Consider the following 20,726-nt stretch of genomic DNA (forward strand, 5'->3'; position numbering starts at 1 on the left):
ATGTCCACACGCTAATATCTATTAATAGATTATAGATTAAAAGGATTGTACATTTCTATACGCGACTGAGATCTGTTTAAAGAGTCTATACGAGAACATTTCCACACGCGAAAAGTGTAGAAAGTGTATATCATGTCAGGTATGTCTTGGAATTCTTATTGGATTTTACTATATACATCGTTTAAATATTGTTACATTTATCTTTTTCCTTCTCTTATTTTTATTGTTAATATTACTCATTCAGTCAAACATATTTTATTGAAGGAAAAACAATCAAATGCTAGGGATTGTACGGTGACACAACGAGAATCAAGATTTGTTAATTGTCGTCCTTTCGGGTCGAAGAGACGAAACAACGAAATGGCACATATAAGCGACCGTAGGTTCTGACAACTTACTAGGCCCTCTCTCGAAAATACAACATGCAGTAACTAAGATATAATACGCGATGACAAAAAGTTCAGCATATATACATAGACAATCTACTACTTGCCATGAAATCAGCAAGGAGAAAGGTGAGGAGTAAGGGAAAAGGTGAAAGAAGGGACAGGAGGGGAAATGTTCTGGCTGGCTGCATTAGTTGTCCACTGGTTGGTTTCAAACCACTTCGATGTTTTTATAAATGATTCTACAGCAAGTATGATGCTGACATTTGTTTGGAATAGAAGATCCGCATCTCCCCATATAAGGATATCCAGTTGGGGGACTGGTTGAATACCAATGTTTAAAAGATTATCGAATAATCTTATTCGAGGATTTGAAAATTGTGCACAGACACAAAAAAATAATGATACGTCGCATCTTCATTACCATCATCTCAATAACAGGCAGGTGATGCACAAATACCTACACGGAATAAATCACTTTTAAGACCACTACATTTATGCAGAGACGTATAATACGTATATGTATTATACGTCTCTGATTTATGTCTAATTAGTTGCTAAAAGAACCGAGAGGTATCGGTTACCGACATTCAAATATGTCGGTAAAACGCGTGTAGAAGATGATGAAATATTTTTAACATAATCATCAAGTCTATTCCATAAATTTATTGTAGCAGGGATATATGATTTTTTAAGAATATCTAATCTACATCGTGGTATTTGATAGTTCTTCTTCCATTAACTGCGGCAGATCTCATAGATATGAGTGCAGTTGCCGCAATAGTTATCGGGATTACCAAAATCACGATGAAGATCATTTCAGCTACTAATTGCATTCGCTTCTACATTTTTACAATTCATTTTTTACAGAGATTTACAATATACTGTCTGACTTATATGATTTCAAGTAAGAATAGACACATTACTCTATTTTCTGACTTCTATCATCTCCAGTATCCGGGCTAAAAATTAACCTCCAATTTTCGGTAATATTTTTTGATATTTCATTCAAAAGTTCCGTTTAGCGACACACATCTATTCCATTGGATAATTCAGTTATTTTAATGCTAGCGATAACCACTTTTACAAGACAACAGTCAACACCGAAGAGGGCCGGGGATGGACATTGGAATTTTCCGACTTCAATAAAGAGTATGACCCCCATTATCATACTAAACATCAAACGAATTGCAACAGATATTATTTTTTGAATTTCTATCTTTAAGAATATTACATAAAAGGTAGATATTCCATTTAAAACATTGTCAAATAAGTGACTTTTATGGAAGAAAATGTTGGGGCTTATGTTTTTTTGGGGCGAACTGGTTGGGGCGATAATTGGTGGCGTTACGGTTTTGGGGCGAATCGTCTAACACCCATTAGGACAACTTATTGATTTCAATATGTCGTAATTAATTATTATATATATATATCAGTTCCTTCATATTCTGTATTCGATTACTATGATGTGGGTTTTTTTTCTTCAATTTTATATAAAAAAATATACTATAACGAGGTTGTTTTATGTTGCAGACTAAGCTACCTTAATAAATAGACAGAGTTACCTGCCCTTGGTTTCAGTTTAACAACAAAACCATGCTTCAAATGCATGGAGTGAAGTCCAAGAATGAAGCGCATACGTTACGAGCAAATACACTCGTCTGTACACCAGTATCTTAAGAGGAGACAGTATTCGGTACGTATGACACTTTTCCCCAGGTACTTCTACACGGAACAAGTGTATCCACACCGGTAAACAGGCACTTGACAATGTCACTGTCAGTAGATCACTACTTGGTACCCTGTTTTGGTGCAAAGTGTAGTTTATATCGCATGATGCTCTAGCTTCTGCTAATATTTTCAATTTTCAGTCAATGCTTTCATTGTGGATAAGCTGAGTAGGGACATTGATATGAGTGCTTGTGTTGGAGTGGAAGGGGGTTATAAAGGATGTCTTTTTAGGGGGGGGGGGGGGGGNGGGGGGGTAGTTAAACCACGGGGGTTCGTTACAAATGTCTGGAATACACATATATGTGCTATACTGTGTATTTCAGACATTTGTAACGAACCCCTGTGGTTAAACTGACCTGTGTAAAATGTCTGTGACCAGATATAGAGTTTGTAGGATCAATGTATGTATAGTGTAGGGGAATTGGACTGGGTTGATCACCGGCGGCCTGGTAGCTCAATTGGTTAGAGCGTCCATCTAGAGTTCGGAGGTTCCCAGGTTATAATACTGTTCTGGCGGTCTTGCTGTGCATTTTATCACTCCTGTTACATTTGGCCTCAAACGAAATATGTCCACAGAAGGTGGTATAGGGTCTTGTGTGTCTTCAGGGTCGAAAACTTTGTTAAAGGAGGAAGGAATTTAGCAAAGCTGGACTAGGTTGATTGCCGGCGACCAGGTAGCTCAATTGATTAGAGCGTCTGTCTAGAGTTTTTAGTGTCCCGGGTCCGAACCCCGGTTTGGACATGCATTTATCCACTGGTGTTGTACGTATAGTAAAGGTTTGCATATATTAGAGGTATCTACAAATTTCCTTCATAGGGCATTATTTTCATCACACAAGTAAATAGTAAGTGCCATGGTTTTGTACATCCTAATGCCACATGCAGATCGATATGATGTACTTGGCTAAAAACACCACTACAGTCCACCTGTTTGCTGTTCCTGCGAATGCCTGTCACATTCCTACCCACTTAAACCTGCTGTCACTGTCATTCCTACCCACTTAAACCTGCTGTCACTGTCATTCCTACCCACTTAAACCTGCTGTCACTGTCATTCCTACCCACTTAAACCTGCTGTCACTGTCATTCCTACCCACTTAAACCTGCTGTCACTGTCATTCCTACCCACTTAAACCTGCTGTCACTGTCATTCCTACCCACTTAAACCTGCTGTCACTGTCATTCCTACCCACTTAAACCTGCTGTCACTGTCATTCCTACCCACTTAAACCTGCTGTCACTGTCATTCCTACCCACTTAAACCTGCTGTCACTGTCATTCCTACCCACTTAAACCTGCTGTCACTGTCATTCCTACCCACTTAAACCTGCTGTCACTGTCATTCCTACCCACTTAAACCTGCTGTCACTGTCATTCCTACCCACTTAAACCTGCTGTCACTGTCATTAAAATAGTTATCTATTCTGATATCGTTGGCAATAGTAGCTGTTTCTGTCAAGTTCTCTTACCAAACCAAGCTCAGCATCACATAAGGTTTCCCAGGGCACGATAATCAAACACTCTGAACTAGGTATTTCATTGATGAGTGACCACTAGTTAATTAGACTGCAGACTAATGTCTGTGTTTAGATTTGAACCCTGCTTGCCCCACTGATATGTATTATTTGTAGTGCTAATTCCTGTTTTATCACCTTGGTGGCACAATATGGTTCTCTCAGTACTACAGCATTCTCCCTGTTACATTTTTTCCTCTGATGTAGAGGTGTGGTAGTACATAGTGCCCCAACATGTTTGTTGTTTAAGTGGTGGGGGAGTGTTCAGGGAGTGTTAGGGAGGACCTTATTGTTATCACCTCAACATTAAACCTATACATACAAGCTGTACAAACCATTGCAGATGACACAGCGATGTCTGTCTCATTGGTTTACCATACAATCCAGCAATAGAATACCTTCCTTTCCAACAATGGTTTTGTGGTTACCAGTGTGACCTGGTCTATTTTTCTTCAGACGTTTACCATGCAGTGCTGGTTGGCAGAGATCTTAGCTTCAGGATTATGGTTACTATATATAGTTTGCCAGGTTCTTTGGAACTCCCTGCATATAAATCATGCTCTCTTCCACAGCATCATCTCAAAGTGGTATTTCACAGTGCTTTTGTCTCGCCGAAATGAAGTAGCGGAAGCGAGACTAAAGTGTTGCTTTTCTGGCGATGGCGTCAACGTTTTGTTTTTGCATTTAACTTGGTGTCACTGAAAGTATAAGTGCTAGACCAACCAAACTTGGACCGTAGATGCATCTTAGGTAGTACATCTCAACACATGTATCAAATGCTGGATGTGGCCTACCTTTCATGGTCCATTGACTTTGTCAGCATCTCCATCAACATTGATTTTTTTTTGCATTTAATTTTGTTTCTGTGATATGTGCATTGATGGTCAAATCGGGGCACAGGCGAGACATATCAATCCGAATGGCTTGTTCTAGATGGAGATTCCATACACTGCTGGTATACATGTATTTACTCTTGGTGGGAATTTACTAGCTTTTTCAACAAAATATCAAAGGAATGTATGTATGGATAATTATTAAGGAAAAATATAGTGAAAAGTGTATGATGTATGTTAATATTTATTTTTAACATAAATCTTCGGAGTAAAAATTGCAGGTTTCTATCAGACTGTAAATAAATCTAGGATAATCGTGAGTAAAGTTCTATAGAAATTACAATACGTACATGTAATGAACAACTGTAAGGTGATAAAAACAACATCACTGCACACGATATATCTGACTTTGAAAGAAATAAGATATTAGCACTTGTTTATTGCACAAACGTAAGCAGGATGTCTTGCCCACGTGATAAAACTTGTGCTTTTGGCAACTTTAGATTAAGACATATGTTGTAATTGTACCTGATGGATTTTATTGTCATCATTTCAGGACCATGAAGTGATTGAGAAGAAGGAGCACAGATGGGTACATGATGTAAAGGACATGGCTCTAAAGAGTTCAGCTTCAGGGGAGACAACAACGGAGAATATCTTGTTGTATAGCAGCATATCAGGGGACACAACTGTTTGTGAGCAACAGTTTTCACGGTAATTAATAATAGGACATTTAATGGTTTCCCACTGAATACAGTACATTTAATGGTTTCCCACTGAATACAGTACTTAATCACAACTTGACAAGTATGGCAGAATACTGAAATATTTCATGAGTGCTATAAGCATGAGTGAAAATGCTTGACATTTTGTATAATGAATATTGTTTGTTGATGCTGTAGATTGAAGACATACCTAAACGAGGCCATTGACCCTTACAAGGATGAGCTGACAACGATAGTATACCCCCTGTTTGTACATATTTACCTCCAGCTTATGTACAATGGACACAAGGCACCAGGTATGTACATTAGTGTAAACAGGTCTCGTTGAAGAACTATTGTTCAAAGGTTAGTGTTAAAAAGAATTCTTGTAAAAAGGTGAATGGATGATATGTTTTAACAACTGGCTTGTCTGTTCAAAGTTTCCGTTCCATCATGATTGCACAGTGATTGTCTGTTATGCCAGATCAGTGTCTTGTCGTTTCTTTGCTAATGAAGTGTCTAAAAAGAATGATATGAATTCAATGAAACATGAAAGTGTCAAAATTGAGATTGAATTTGGAGAAGATACAGGAAGTCTTTGATTCTAGAGTGCAAAATTTCTGGAAGAAGTACTGTAATTGTTTGAAAGTAAGCAGAAACCTCTGTTTTGCCCTGTGTTAGATGATATCAATTTGTATTTATATTCAAATAAAGCTTTGTTACAGAGAGGTTTATGTAAGATCTTTGAATTCATGTTGTATTTTTTCTGTTTTCCAGCACACAAATTCTACAGTCGCCATGTGAAGCTGTTTGAAAACCCTGATGAGCTGGTCGTGATGGAGGCTCTAAACAAACTGTACACGCGTACAGAGGTCATCAGTTGTAAGGAGGCCATGGAGTTCAGGTACAGGCAAACTCTAAACACTCATATTAAGGATATATGCTATCTTATTGAATCTCCTTTTCAGGAGAGTTAAGCACTATAAAGTCCTGTAAAATAGTTGTTGCAGAATTGGAATAAGTTGATCATGGTATTTATCCTGCAATAAGCCCAGGGGCCTATGCATAATCTCTGACTAAAAACAGGGAGGGGGAACTTATTACCGGACATCAAAATAATATTTGTTTGCATTTTGCAATATATATGGATGGGCTTATTACCAGGCATAGGCTTTTTGACAGATAAATATGGTATTTAATGTTCGATTACACAATAATGTATATTCAGTGTATTGATAATATAGAAATTATTCTCAATATAAAATATTAAATCAAAGGGGTGTAACTCAGACATACAAGTATAATGAAAAAAGGTAGCATACATCTTTAACCATAATGTAATATTGTTTGCTTGGGAACAAACTCTTGATAAAACTACATGTAATGCTCGTCTTCTATACATATGCAACTGAAGTAAGAAATATAAGTAACTTTTGTGAACATGTATTTTAAATACCAAATATAAAATTCATGACGCTCCGACCATCTTGTATAAGATGACTAAAGCCTCATCGCCAAAAAAGTTTTGATTTTCCTTCAAGCATTTTTTTCTACCAAACATGCGATAATGTGAAAAACCTTTGTTTTCTTCACTGCTGACCACTCTACTGTGGAGGCACGGTAGTCTAGTGGTAGGATGCCGGGCTCGTAACCGAAGGGTTGCGGGTTCGAGTCACGTCACGGCACTGTGTTGTATCCTTTAGCAAGATATTTTACTCCGCTTGTTCTAGTCTACTCAGCTGTAAATGAATATGTGGTTGGGCAGTGCTGGAATTGTTGAATGCTAGGTGTGAGCGCCGAAATGGCAGCACCGGCTGTTTGCTCCCCAGGGAGTTGAGAAAGATATTGGCTGGTTGCAATGGCCCTATAACCACAGATGATAATTTGTGAACGGCTTTGAGACGACCCAAGAACTAGGTTGTGATAAAGCGTAATATAAGAACCTCAAATTATTATTATTAATTATTATTATTACTGTCCACTGATGTCTATTTCCACAGAGAACACAAGTATAAAGTATGTCTGTCACAAGAGGCTTTGGACTACCTGATGAAATATCTCAAGGTTTGTAGTAATTTACACACTGAAAGAGTATAATTCTTTTCGTTGAGGACTTTATATGCGCTGACAGTAATGGTTTCTGATAATGATCTGGTGCATACAGAGTAATTCACTAGCGTACATGTCACTTATCAATAATACTCAGTGTACAGGGAAGTTTTGGCTGCAGTTAAACTTTTGCCCTTTTCACCCTCCATAACAAAAGTGAATGTATCATCACAGCAAATATTAGTAAACAACATAATATAGTAATAGTAATTAAATGTGAAGGGCAATATTAGCACTGTTAGTTTTGAAAGACATGGCTGACATATAAAGAATAGCCGATTGAATGTATATATTCTTTATTGTTGATGTATTCCCTCTTTGAGTATTACAGAGTTATCTTCTCTTGTGAGCAGGTATTGATTGTTACGTTACTCTCACAAACAAATGACGTAACAATCAATACCTGCTCACAAGAGCAGATAACTCTGCAATAAGCAAAGAAGGAATATATGTATACTGAAAAAATAGCAGGTTCAAATTAAAGTTGATGTATTACTTGGTATATTATATATTTTGAATTCCCTCTCAACATCCCGTGATAAATAGCGCTAGCCCTACAGAGCATAATATGTATTATCGTTATTTTTAATTGTAGGCTTTCTGTCATTATTGTTTAACTATACAATGAAATTTAATTAATATATAAAGTGCATACAAAATTTATCATTAATGGAAGCGGATATTTTTCTTTGTGACATGTACAAGGATATCTAGCAGTACCTGTGTAAGTACATTGCAAGGAGTGGAATGTTTTTGACAATTTTCTTCAATTTCAGGTTGATGATAATATGATGCTATTACAAATTTTCAATCAGCATTTGAAAGTGGAAGGTAAGTTTCCTTGAGTCAAATTTACATACCCAGGATAATACGGTTTGAAATATGGTGCTCAAGGAAAATGCATGAATTTTGTTTTGATATTTAAATGGTACATCTATTAATAACTTAGATAGTGAATTTAACTATAATTTACTACAGGAAACACATTTAAACAGACAGCAGATACCTCCTACTTATTATCTTTACAATAAGTTTGACTTATAAGTCTTTTTTAATCCGGACCTAAATTGATACATATGTCTTAGTATCCAAATTTGCAAGTATTTTTGACAAAATTTAAAAAACTGACTTACAACCTTTAAAATAGACTATAAGTTGATGGCAGTATCTCTTGTGTTTCTGACAGTATTAAAGGAGGACCAACATGTTCTCGACCTGAAGGAGAGCGCGAGCGACAAACATGAGTCTGGGGCAAGCGAGAAGAAACGCCCCACAGATATTGTCAGGCTGCTACAACAATGTATCAAACAAGTACGCGAAGGACCACCCTGTATGTCTTCAATATGTTTCTACACCTTCCTCAACGCCTATCAGGGGTAAGTATGAGAAGGACCACCCTGTGTGTCCTTGAGTGTTTCTGTACATTCCTCAATACCTGTCAGGGATAAGTATGAGAGGGACCACCCTGTGTGTCCTTGTGTGTTTCTGTACATTCCTCAATACCTGTCAGGGGTAGGTATGAGAGGGACCACCCTGTGTGTCCTAGAGTGTTTCTGTACATTCCTCAATACCTATCAGGGGTAAGTATGAGAGGGACCACCCTATGTGTCTTTGTGTGTGTCTGTACATTCCTCAATACCTGTCAGGGGTAGGTATGAGAAGGACCACCCTGTGTGTCCTTGAGTGTTTCTGTACATTCCTCAATACCTGTCAGGTGTAGGTATGAGAGGGACCACCCTGTGTGTCCTTGAGCGTTTCTGTACATTCCTCAACGCCTATCAGGGGTACGTATGAGAGGGACCACCCTGTGTGTCTTTGTGTGTGTCTGTACATTCCTCAATACCTGTCAGGGGTAGGTATGAGAGGGACCACCCTGTGTGTCCTTGAGCGTTTCTGTACATTCCTCAACGCCTATCAGGGGTACGTATGAGAGGGACCACCCTGTGTGTCTTTGTGTGTTTCTGTACATTCCTCAACGCCTATCAGGGGTTCGTATGAGAGGGACCACCCTGTGTGTCTTTGTGTGTGTCTGTACATTCCTCAACGCCTATCAGGGGTACGTATGAGAGGGACCACCCTGTGTGTCTTTGTGTGTTTCTGTACATTCCTCAACGCCTATCAGGGGTAAGTATGAGAGGGACCACCCTGTGTGTCCTTGTGCGTTTCCGTACATTCCTCAAGGCCTTTCAGGGGTAAGTATGAGAGGGAACAACCTTTGTGTCTTTGTGTGTGTCTGTACATTCCTCAACGCCTATCAGGGGTAAGTATGAGAGGGACCACCCTGTGTGTCTTTGTGTGTGTCTGTACATTCCTCAATACCTGTCAGGGGTAAGTATGAGAAGGACCACCCTGTATGTCCTAGAGTGTTTCTGTACATTCCTCAATACCTATCAGGGGTAGGTATGAGAGGGAACACCCTGTGTGTCCTAAAGTGTTTCTGTACATTCCTCAATACCTGTCAGGTGTAGGTATGAGAAGGACCACCCTGTGTGTCCTTGAGTGTTTCTGTACATTCCTCAATACCTATCAGGGGTAGGTATGAGAGGGAACACCCTGTGTGTCCTAAAGTGTTTCTGTACATTCCTCAATACCTATCAGGGGTAGGTATGAGAAAGAACACCCTGTATGTCCTAGAGTGTTTCTGTACATTCCTCAATACCTGTCAGGGATAAGTATGAGAGGGACCACCCTGTGTGTCCTAGAGTGTTTCTGTACATTCCTTAATACCTGTCAGGTGTAGGTATGAGAAGGACCACCCTGTGTGTCCTTGAGTGTTTCTGTACATTCCTCAATACCTATCAGGGGTAGGTATGAGAATGAACACCCTATATTTTCTCAAATGATTAAACTTTTCTCAATGCCTATAATTGGTATATTTATATACCTTCCGCTCAATACCTGTGAAATTTAAGAGTTAGAGGGACAACCCTAAACATGTTGGTACTTTCCTGACCTTTCCTGAGCACCTAAGGTATTGCTACACTTATTGAATTTCTGATACTGTAATGCTTTTGATTCATCGTCAACCTGCTGACTATTACTTTCACTAACATCAAAAACTTGTCTGATGATGTTATGGATACGTTTCGTTTAGGCTATGTACGGTGGACATATCGCCAGACAGGACACTTCTGAGTGCTGGGTTTGAGGACTCCACCGTAAAGCTGTGGAGCATCACTCCAGGTCTGATACAGTCTACCAAAACAACGACAGATCCATCCAAGCTCTACCTGTCTGCCGACTTCTGGACCTCAGAGTCCTCGTGTGAGGACGAGGAGGATGAGGAGGCTGAGACTGAGCAGAACAAGGAAGAAAAGTAGGAACAAGGACATTCTAACATATCTATTGTTACCTCTTCTCTTACGTTAATGGTAGATTTCATGTCTTTGAGTCAAATGATGGATCATTTCCGTTCTTGTGAAGAGTGAATAGATGGACTTTTACCACAGTCAGGGCGGGTTTATCTTGTTCCAACTAGTCTGATATGATTTTCTGACAAATTTTTGTAAAGACTCTCAAAATCAAAATCTGCATGTACATTGAAAGTTCCACTAAGTTCTACACCTTAAATGTCGAATTAAGAGTAGAATCAGCTGATCTCCCAAAAAAGTGCACCAGTATTCACACCTGATTAGATTTGAAGATCATTACTCAGCATCAAATGTCAAAACTCAAACTTTATTCGGTAATAAAGGCTGGTATTAGATCTGCCATGTGCACATTTTGTAAACCTCCGTTTCTGTATTAAATCACTTATTATATTATAAAAATCTGCATGTATGATACCTTACTGTAGAAGTTGTCTCCCCTTTACAGGAAGCCCCTGTACCGTGAGGTGGCGACACTGAGAGGTCACAACGGTTCTGTTTACAAGACATCCTTCTGTGCTAACTCTAAAGCTTTACTCTCGTGTTCAGAAGATGGATCAGGTACTAAACGACAGCCAGGAACAAAATATAATCATTATTAATTATTATCAATATGATCCGATTTTTTCGATATGCATTTCATTGAAACAGTGAAATCTTTTGAGAGTTGGTTGTAAGTGGTACAGCTTTAGGGGGAAACATAATATTGACTGAAACGTAACATTACTTGACATGACATTAAGGGAAAAGTACTGTTATACTTGTATGTGGTAAGACCTGGTAGTCCACATTTATCATTTAAAAGGATAAAATAGAAACAAGAAGATATAAACTCTAGTGTGTTGACAATACACTGATAGTCACGATCACCTACCATATAAAACTAATCTAAAGTAGGGTTGTCAAACCGGTCGAATTGGAGTGACCCCTTACATGAAAAATCTTCTGATTGGTAGTCAGACAATCAACAACAACAACAACATTGTATTTTTAACAAATGTTCGTTTCAAAACACAGTCAATATATATCAATTAGCATGATAGTTTACTCACCTATTTCAAGATCTCAACATCTTAATGCACGAAATAATACATGTAATCTCAGTTTATGGACATCATCGCTCTGAATTAAGCGGAATACATTACAAGTTATTACCGGTACTACTCAAACTCATATGTGGTAATATTGTTCTTGAGAAACATGATTTGATCAACAAACTTATTCATGGATGATTGTACCTTTTTAATGTTGCACTGAAATCATTCGGTTGTGTACTTTTGTACTCTGGTTTTCCGTGCAAAGTTGGCATTTTAAAACTTTGCGTATTTTGGCTCCATTTTAAAATCTGTTCAGGCTTTTTATGAGATGGTCAGCACCTCTTTTGTCTATCTTTAGTACTATAGAGTAAAATAAAAACATCCTAACAGCTCAGCCATAACATTAGTTTGAAACATACAAGTTGTCTGAAAAATATTGATGAAATATTTGAATTTGAGATTGTTCCTCCTCTGACACAAGTTAATGTGAAAATAAATATCTTGAGAAATGTATGTTTTGACTTATGTTCTATTTCAGTACGTCTTTGGGACATGAAGACTCATACCAACAAAGTGTGCTATAGAGGTCACAATTACCCTGTGTGGGACATAGACACTAGGTATGTTAACCCTAGCAAATCAATTCAATAATATTGAAAGTTTAACCATTTAGCTACTAAATGAACATCTGTCTGTGTTTTCTATTTATTATCAAAAGATTTTGTACTTTGACATAAAAAAAAATTGTAAAATTCTGTAGGATTAAAAAATTCAAGAGTCTTTCTTTTATTATCACAGTTCAACTGGGAATTATTTCGCCTCGGCATCCAAGGACTGCACAGCGAAATTATGGGAGACGGACCGGACTTTTCCATTGAGGTCATTCATTGGTCACTCATATGATGTGGATGTAAGTAGCAGTTTTTGGTCCACTCATTAGAGAGTTTGGATCAAAATGTAATCTATTTGATTGGTGTTATGTAAGTGACAGTAAATATACCTCAGAATGTAAATTTTTATGAGAACAGATACTGGAGTATCTTACGGTGCGGTTTCACAAACAAATACTGGAGTATCCTACGGTGCGGTTTCACAAACAAATACTGGAGTATCTTACGGTGCGGTTTCACAAACAAATACTGGAGTATCTTACGGTGCAGTTTCACAAACAAATACTGGAGTATCTTACGGTGCGGTTTCACAAACAAATACTGGAGTATCTTACGGTGCGGTTTCACAAACAAATACACCAGACAGTCTTTCCTGACTAGAAACTTGCTTGCTGACATGATTTGATGATTTTGATTACCACAGTATTTAAAAATAAGATACAATTATAGCTCATAAAATTAAATCAGAATTTATTCATGATCAAATTTTACCTTTGGAGTTGAAATATAAGATATTTGAAAATGTTTCTGTAAATTGACAGTCCTCACTGAAATTAAAAATAATTTTACTTCAGTGTGTCAAGTTTCATCCCAACTCTAACTACCTGGCGACGGGGTCCAGTGACCGGACTGTCCGACTGTGGAGTCTCCAGGATGGGAAGTCCGTCCGTCTGATGCAGGGACACCGGAGCTCGGTCCTTGCCCTAGCTTTCTCACCCAATGGACAGTACCTGGCCTCCGCTGGTATTATCTACTTTCTGATCTTTTAACTTTTAAACAACCTGTACACTACATAGTATAAGACACATCTTTAAAATTCAAGGGTTCTGTTCTTGAAATACGTACCGTATTTTAATGGTGACAAGCCCAGGGAGCCTGTACATGAAAACATGTCAAAAGTAGGAGACAGGTTATCTCTGGATGTGTATTACCAATCACAGGCCCAGACTGGACCCTGGTCCGCCATTTCGGTTCCAGATATATAACAGCCTACCAAATCAGAAGTGGTAATAGATTGTTTTTAAATGGTACATAAATATTACGTTTCATATTGGAAATAAAACAGAAATCAATCAAATAAATAAATATATTGGAACTTTCCATTTAAGATGGGTGAACAATACTAGTTTTGAAGTAAATCATATGTAAAACCGAAAATGTATGAGGTATATGTTCTCTATACCCTGGAATATGTCAAAACAAATTGGAAGGTTCTGTATGTGCCAACTTGGTGATGATACGAGTCAATTAGTCTGGAAACTGTTTTACAGATTTATTCCTTAGATTAAAGATAAAAGACTTGCCCAGAAATATAATGGTAAAATTGATCGCCTTTGATTTTGATGTGCTTCTCTGTATTCGTCAAAGGACAGTTATCGGCCCATAACTAGTGATTGGTCAAATCTTTTTGATGTCTTAAACAAATCAAATGGCTGGCCATCAACCTTCAATTTTGTCATGACATATTCAAAAGGTGCAGAGAAGGTATGTATATTGAAAGCAGCAGAATCCTTGGATTTCGAAGATGCACAACACAAGGGCCAGAATTTATAAAACAATATGTTTCATCTGATGTTGCAGATAGCATATCACCACAATCCCGCTGGCATAGAATAAAATGCTGTCAAAATGTTTACCAAATTTTCTTGTTCCAATTTGTCAAGTTCGTCATCGGGTAACTGATAAGTTTCGGTAAAAAAAAGGAAATTCAGCTTCAAAGACAATGCAACGTCTCTTTATTGACACGGTGTGAAATACACAGAACCTTGTTTTGCCTGGCCAGAAAATTAGCGATATTGCTATACATTGTATTACCCTTTCGCCCCTAGGTAACTTTAGTAGACTCTACCATACATTTATCTGGATGAGTCCATTCTGTTCTACAGTGGTGAAAGGGAGTTAAATCAGTTTCACCAGGCATGTGATGGAAGATGCATGTCACAATGTTTGTAACTTAACTTAATACGATATGTTGTCTGTTTTTAAAACCACATTTATATAATCACATAAAAGTCATATAAAAGTGTTTGACAGGTTATTATAAGTATTTCATGTGATTTATGCAGGTGATGATCGTAGGATTCGGGTCTGGGATCTCACCTCCGGAAACATGTTCAAGGAACTGAAAGGCCACACAGATACCATACACTGCCTCACCTTCAACAGAGACAGCACCCTGTTAGCATCAGGTAACTATCAATTTTCAAAAAAAACAACATATACTCTTTATTACCCTGTATCAATATTCAATTTTCTTCCCAAAAACATGAACCAGACCACAATGGCAGAGAAAATAATACATCAAGGAGGAAATAATGATGTCACATAACAATAGTGAAAAAAATCTAAAAAAAAATGGATCTCATTATTATTTCAATATGTCAATTTGATCAGTGCGAACCAACCAATGTGTTTCAGTGGTGATATTATATTGTTTGTGTTTGAATTGTGAGCAACTGTGGCTCCTATTGTTATATGCCATCAGTTCATTTGAGAGATATTAATATTTAAAAAAAAATGCTTAGATAGACAGATCAAAGCATTTAATTTCCCTGCCTCTTATTTGGCAGTAATAGGTAGTTATCTTGATTGTGAAATTTATCTAGTAAGGTACAAGACATTCACTTACCAGGAAGACCAATAGACGACACCCATTAGATGTGCTTTTGTGTTTGATGACAGGTGGCCTTGACTGTTGTATAAAGATCTGGGACATCAGAAAGGGCGTCAGTATGAGCAGCAGCAACAACAACAGCAACAGCAACAACAACAACAACAACCCGTAAGTTAATTAACTACAACACACAGATAGTCTAGACATACAGTCTTCATATGTACTTAACTCATTCACCCCTGAAGACACATTTGAGCTCTTCCAATTCAAAGGTTGGAATTGGAATTCAAAAAGTTCATTTTGAAATTTCAGGGGTAAATGAGTTAATACATCAACCTCAAAATTCCAGAGGTTGCGATCTATACAACTATAGTAAAACATCTTGTCAATGCACAAAATGAAGTAACAGTATATAACATTCTCTGCACTCCTGGAACATGTCATGACATAATCGAAGGCGCAATATTAGCTATTTGATTGGTTTGATTGGTTTCAGGACAAAAAACCTGACCAGTCGCTAGGCTGATGCCTGTTTTGCTACCGCGCGATTCTTTTAATGTACGTCAAAGTTTAAGAATCAAACCAATCTGGTAAAAGGTGGCATGTACGGAGCCTTCGATAAGGGTAATGACATATTCCAAGGGTGCAGAGAAGGTAAATGAGCATAGCCCCTAGAAATTGGAGGATGTTAATACACCTACTGTTATAGACTAACAACTCATTAATGTAACACCAACGAAAAAAGAGAGAAACGACAACCTTGATGTCTACAAACAACTATAGCAAAACAACTTGGCAACACACAAACTTAAGTAACACTATATACATGTACACGGTAGGCACGGTAGTCTAGTGGTAGGACACCAGGCACGTGACGGAAGGGTTGTTGGTTCGAGTCGAGACACGGCACTGTTTTGTAACTTTGAGCAAGATACTTTTACTTAGCTTGTTCCAGTCTACTCAGCTGTAACTGAGTACGTGGTTGGGCAGTGCTAGAATTGTAGAATGCTAGCTGTGAGCGCCGAAACGGCAGCACCGGCTGTATGCTCCCCAGGGAGTTGAGAAAGATATTGGCTGGTTGCAAAGGCCCTATAACCATGTATAATAATTTGTGAACGGCTTTGAGACGACCTAAGAACTAGGTTGTGATAAAGCGTAATATAAGAACCTCGAATTATTATTATTATCATTATTACACACACTACAACAACTTGTAAGTACACTGAAATTTGAATACACAAACTTCATCAGCTTGTAAGTACACGAATTAAACTAACAACTAGTAAGTACACTGAAACTTGAGTACACAAACTTCATCAGCTTGTAAGGACTTGTATTAAACTAACAACTAGTAATTACACTGAACCTTGAATACACAAACTTCATCAGCTTGTGAGTACATGTATTAAACTAACAACTAGCAAGTACACTGAAACTTAAATACACAAACTTCAGCAGCTTGTAAGTGAATGAACTAAATTAACAAGTAGCAAGTACACTGAAACTTGATACACAAACTTCATCAGCTTGTAATTGAATGAACTAAATTAACAACTAGCAAGTACACAGAAACTTAGATACACAAACTTCATCAGCTTGTAAGGACTTGTATTAAACTAACAACTAGTAATTACACTGAACCTTGAATACACAAACTTCATCAGCTTGTGAGTACATGTATTAAACTAACAACTAGCAAGTACACTGAAACTTAAATACACAAACTTCAGCAGCTTGTAAGTGAATGAACTAAATTAACAACTAGCAAGAACACTGAAATTTGAATACACAAACTTCATCAGCTTGTAAGTACACGTATTAAACTAACAACTAGTTATTACACTGAAACTTGAGTACACAAACTTCATCAGCTTGTAAGTACATGTATTAAACTAACAACTAGTAAGTTCACTGAAACTTGAGTACACAAACTTCATCAGCTTGTAAGTGAATGAACTAAATTAACAACTAGCAAGTACACAGAAACTTAGATACACAAACTTCATCAGCTTGTAAGGACTTGTATTAAACTAACAACTAGTAATTACACTGAACCTTGAATACACAAACTTCATCAGCTTGTAAGTTTACAAACTACAATACCAGGTAATAGGTTTTCAATTTGTAAGAACATAAAGTAATAACTTGTAGCTACATTGAACTATCCATTACATGAAACTGGTTTTATAAATTGCATACAATGTTTAACCTTCTGCATGATGTTAAGATCAATTGATAAAGCTAAGGGGTTAATGAAGTAATATATTTCCTTTTCTTCTTTTTCAGACCAGATGCAAATATTTCACCAGAACAGTTAGGATCGTTTCCAACGAAATCCGCAATAGTGGCATATTTAAAGTTTGCCCAACACAATCTCCTGTACGCTGCAGGCAGCATTTGATGTTAGATCTGTGTCTGTGTGTTTTGAAGAATATAATGGCATGAGTGAAGAAATCTGATAAAAAATTAATATAATGCAGAAATGTGTCCCAGTGTTATGCAGAAATATAGCAAATTCCACAGACCCCAATAAAGCATATTGGGGGCAGATTGTGTAAAACAACAAAAAGTGGTCAGATCTATTGGCCTCAACAAACATCGTTTTTTCATAACAACAAAACTTTGAAGTTTTTACTGCTGAGTTTTCACATGTGATAATGTGCCGAAATAAGGAGTGTTTATTATCATTTTTTTTTCATACAAAATTTAGCTGACCAACACATTTCATTGTCAGTGCTATAAATTCTGTGAAAGTTCATGATTAGTGATAATAGTTTTTGATTTTAACTGGTAGATAAAATGTTTCTAGTTAAAATACTGACTACCGGGAAATTTTTGCCAAGTCAAATATTTGCCCTTCAATGGTAAAATCTGTATTCGTCTCAGTGTAAATTTCACCCTTCACATATCATTACTAAATATGGTATGCTGTGAAATAACATTCGCTGTAATGATAAATTCGCTCTCATTGCGTAGGGCAAAAAAAAAAAAGGTAAACTGCGGTGAAAATTTCCCAGTATACATTACTTCCCCGCCGAGTCGTATCCGTTTGTAGATAAGGAAACATAATGTTTCTAAACATTTTCTTCAGGTTGGTAAGTATGGATTGTGAAAAGATTCATGTAGCACAACCAAAAAGTGTTACTATGTGACGTTTTGATGACTAGTAAGGTATGTACTCTTACCCCTTCATCAGACAAATGCCCAGTGAAGCCTTTGTACACAAAGGTGTGAAATATGTACGAGTAGTCCATGCAAATCGATATCAATTCGGCTACGCTGTCAGCGTGTGTACAATTAGTTGTTATATATGTACAGAAATGGCTCGAGTAGGCTACGCTTTGTTTAATATTTAGTCATAGATGTGTGAGAGTCTATGAGCCCCTCATCTCGATTTAGAACGGGCTCATCTGGTTACGCCGTCGTTCTGCAGCGTATCCAGATGGGACAGTTCTAAATCATGCGCTTCACTGCTCATTTGTCTGATGAAGGTGACCGAGTACACACTGTACTAGTCATCGAAACGTCACATAGAAACATAATGTAATTGTAACTGTATTGAAGTTGTGAGGCTTTTGAACAAATGAAAACAGGATAAAGGAAGCGAGCTCTATGATATACAGTAATTATGGTTCATTGGTGTAAATGACTGTGGTACCAGTAGCACCACCACGGTATGAATGTGGCTAATATTTGTTCCCCTACACCGTACATGTTTGTATTGTTTGTTTTTTGTATCACCGTTTTGTATTTCATCATTATTATATCATTAACGTTTCTTGGCATGAGCGTGTGTATGGTATGATGGTTTTCTAAGATTTGTGAGTGAATTGTTGAATATGAAAGTGCAATATATGTGGTGCAATTATGTAGCAAAGAACATAATCGCTTTGTGAGGATTGGTTGAGAAGTTTAATTTTGTGAATCATCAACAGAATAAAACAATGTTTATAAAAGACAAGAGAAATTTAAGTTTTTTGTATAGCTCAACTGGTCCAAAAGGACATGTTGGCACCTTATGGTGGTACAGCATCTGACTGTCAACTCTTCCTATAAAACATTATTACTGTAGTCAAGAATGGTAAAGTGGATTTTGACTAAATTTGGTTTGGAGTATTGTTGGGCCAAAGGGACTGAATGTGGTTTAAATGGAGGATGTGATGCACCAAAGGTGAGGGCAGCTTCCAGAAGGGGAATAAGAAGTAGATGTTGAAAATCCTACTCCTTCCGTTTGGATTTAGGGATTGCAAGGATTGCAACCAAATTTTATCGGCATTGTTGGCTGAAGTGGACTTAAAATTGTATAAACAGAGGTAGTGCCTGCTCCCCCTTCCCCACCCCAATTGGTGGCAGGACTTAATACAGAATAGAATGTTCCGATTTTAAACTCATTCGTGATAACTACTTCCGAGTCCCGGATATGAAAACACTTTTCAGTTCCGTGGATTCGAAGGCATTATTTAACTATTTGAAAGACATCGGTCTATTTTATAGACTCTGATGTCTTTTAACCCACCTTATCATTTTTGACGTTNAGAACAACTTAAAAATCCTAGGTGGGGGTCTATAGGAATTATCCTGCACATACATACATCCATCCGTCTGTCCATGAACCTTATAAGCACATCTCCACCTAAAGCGATTTTTCCATCACTAGTAAATAAATCCGTGTACAAGATCTCATGAACCCCTGAACACATTTATTGGGTCCCCCACCAATATGGGGGGTGGACTATAGGTTTGCACTCCGTCCGTCCATCCTTCTGTTCGAGAAGTTTGTCTGGGACATATCTTCTATACTATTTCACCTGGAGTAACCAGATTTGGTGTACAAGGACATCTTGGAATGGCAGATTGCAAGAATTGGGTCACTGTGATGTATCATTTGACCTTTGACCTTTTGAAAAAGTTTGCCCGGGGCATGCTATTTTACCTGGAGTAACCACATTTGGTGTACAAGGACATCTTGGGATGATGGAGTGCAAGAAGTAGGTCACTATGACCTATGCTTCCTGATATAAGTGTACTGTTTGTTAAATATAGAAATCATTACCAGTGTGGGACTATGGATTGCCTTGCAATACTTTGCCTAGTTTCATATTCAAACCATAGTACCCGGTATGTTAATATGATGTTCAACACATGATTATATCTTGGTGGTCATTGGTAAGGGTCAAAGGTCACCGTCACAGATCACACTACCACTTTTGAAGTAAAAGGCTTGTGTACAAGATATCTCGCAAACCCCCAAAAATTAATTATATTTATACCATAGTATATGGGAACGAGTTATAAACCCGATTCAATTTTAGAGGTCAACAAAATATTGCAGGAACCCCTCCACATACCATATCGATACAGGGGATACAGGGATGTAGGTGCCCTAAAGTAATCGTCGTTTGTCTGTCCATACTTTCATTTCCAGAGATTATATTGGAATCCAATTGACTGAAATTTGGTATGGTGGTACACTGCGATGTATGTAGATGTGTAATAAGGATTCAAAAAGTTTCCAAGGTCAAGGTCACTGTACAGTTTCT

The 20,726-nt window shown here is 37.6% G+C and overlaps 1 protein-coding gene across 1 annotated transcript; it reads left to right on the plus strand.

Moving 5' to 3' along the window:
- The first annotated feature begins 1,954 nt into the window (after positions 1-1,954).
- On the plus strand, positions 1,955-19,144 carry LOC110446981 (TAF5-like RNA polymerase II p300/CBP-associated factor-associated factor 65 kDa subunit 5L). Its single transcript, XM_021492339.1, has 15 exons — positions 1,955-2,082; positions 5,021-5,178; positions 5,367-5,485; positions 5,946-6,072; positions 7,169-7,232; positions 8,054-8,108; positions 8,464-8,653; positions 10,372-10,593; positions 11,094-11,206; positions 12,221-12,302; positions 12,481-12,592; positions 13,148-13,316; positions 14,639-14,761; positions 15,255-15,354; positions 17,473-19,144. The coding sequence occupies exons 1-15, from the start codon at positions 2,014-2,016 to the stop codon at positions 17,585-17,587; spliced, it is 1,818 nt and encodes a 605-aa protein (XP_021348014.1). The 5' UTR covers positions 1,955-2,013; the 3' UTR covers positions 17,588-19,144.
- The last annotated feature ends 1,582 nt before the right edge of the window (positions 19,145-20,726 follow it).

This window comes from Mizuhopecten yessoensis, unplaced genomic scaffold (genome assembly GCF_002113885.1).
Source record: "Mizuhopecten yessoensis strain PY_sf001 unplaced genomic scaffold, ASM211388v2 scaffold3091, whole genome shotgun sequence".
NCBI classification, from domain to species: Eukaryota; Metazoa; Mollusca; class Bivalvia; order Pectinida; family Pectinidae; genus Mizuhopecten; species Mizuhopecten yessoensis.

Excerpts from the sequence above, each read along its gene's own strand:
- LOC110446981 (XM_021492339.1), top strand. The coding sequence starts at position 2,014 with ATGAAGCGCATACGTTACGAGCAAATACACTCGTCTGTACACCAGTAT. Across the intron at positions 5,486-5,945 it reads CAATGGACACAAGGCACCAG|CACACAAATTCTACAGTCGC; the intron begins GTATGTACATTA and ends TCTGTTTTCCAG. Across the intron at positions 12,593-13,147 it reads GTCACTCATATGATGTGGAT|TGTGTCAAGTTTCATCCCAA; the intron begins GTAAGTAGCAGT and ends ATTTTACTTCAG.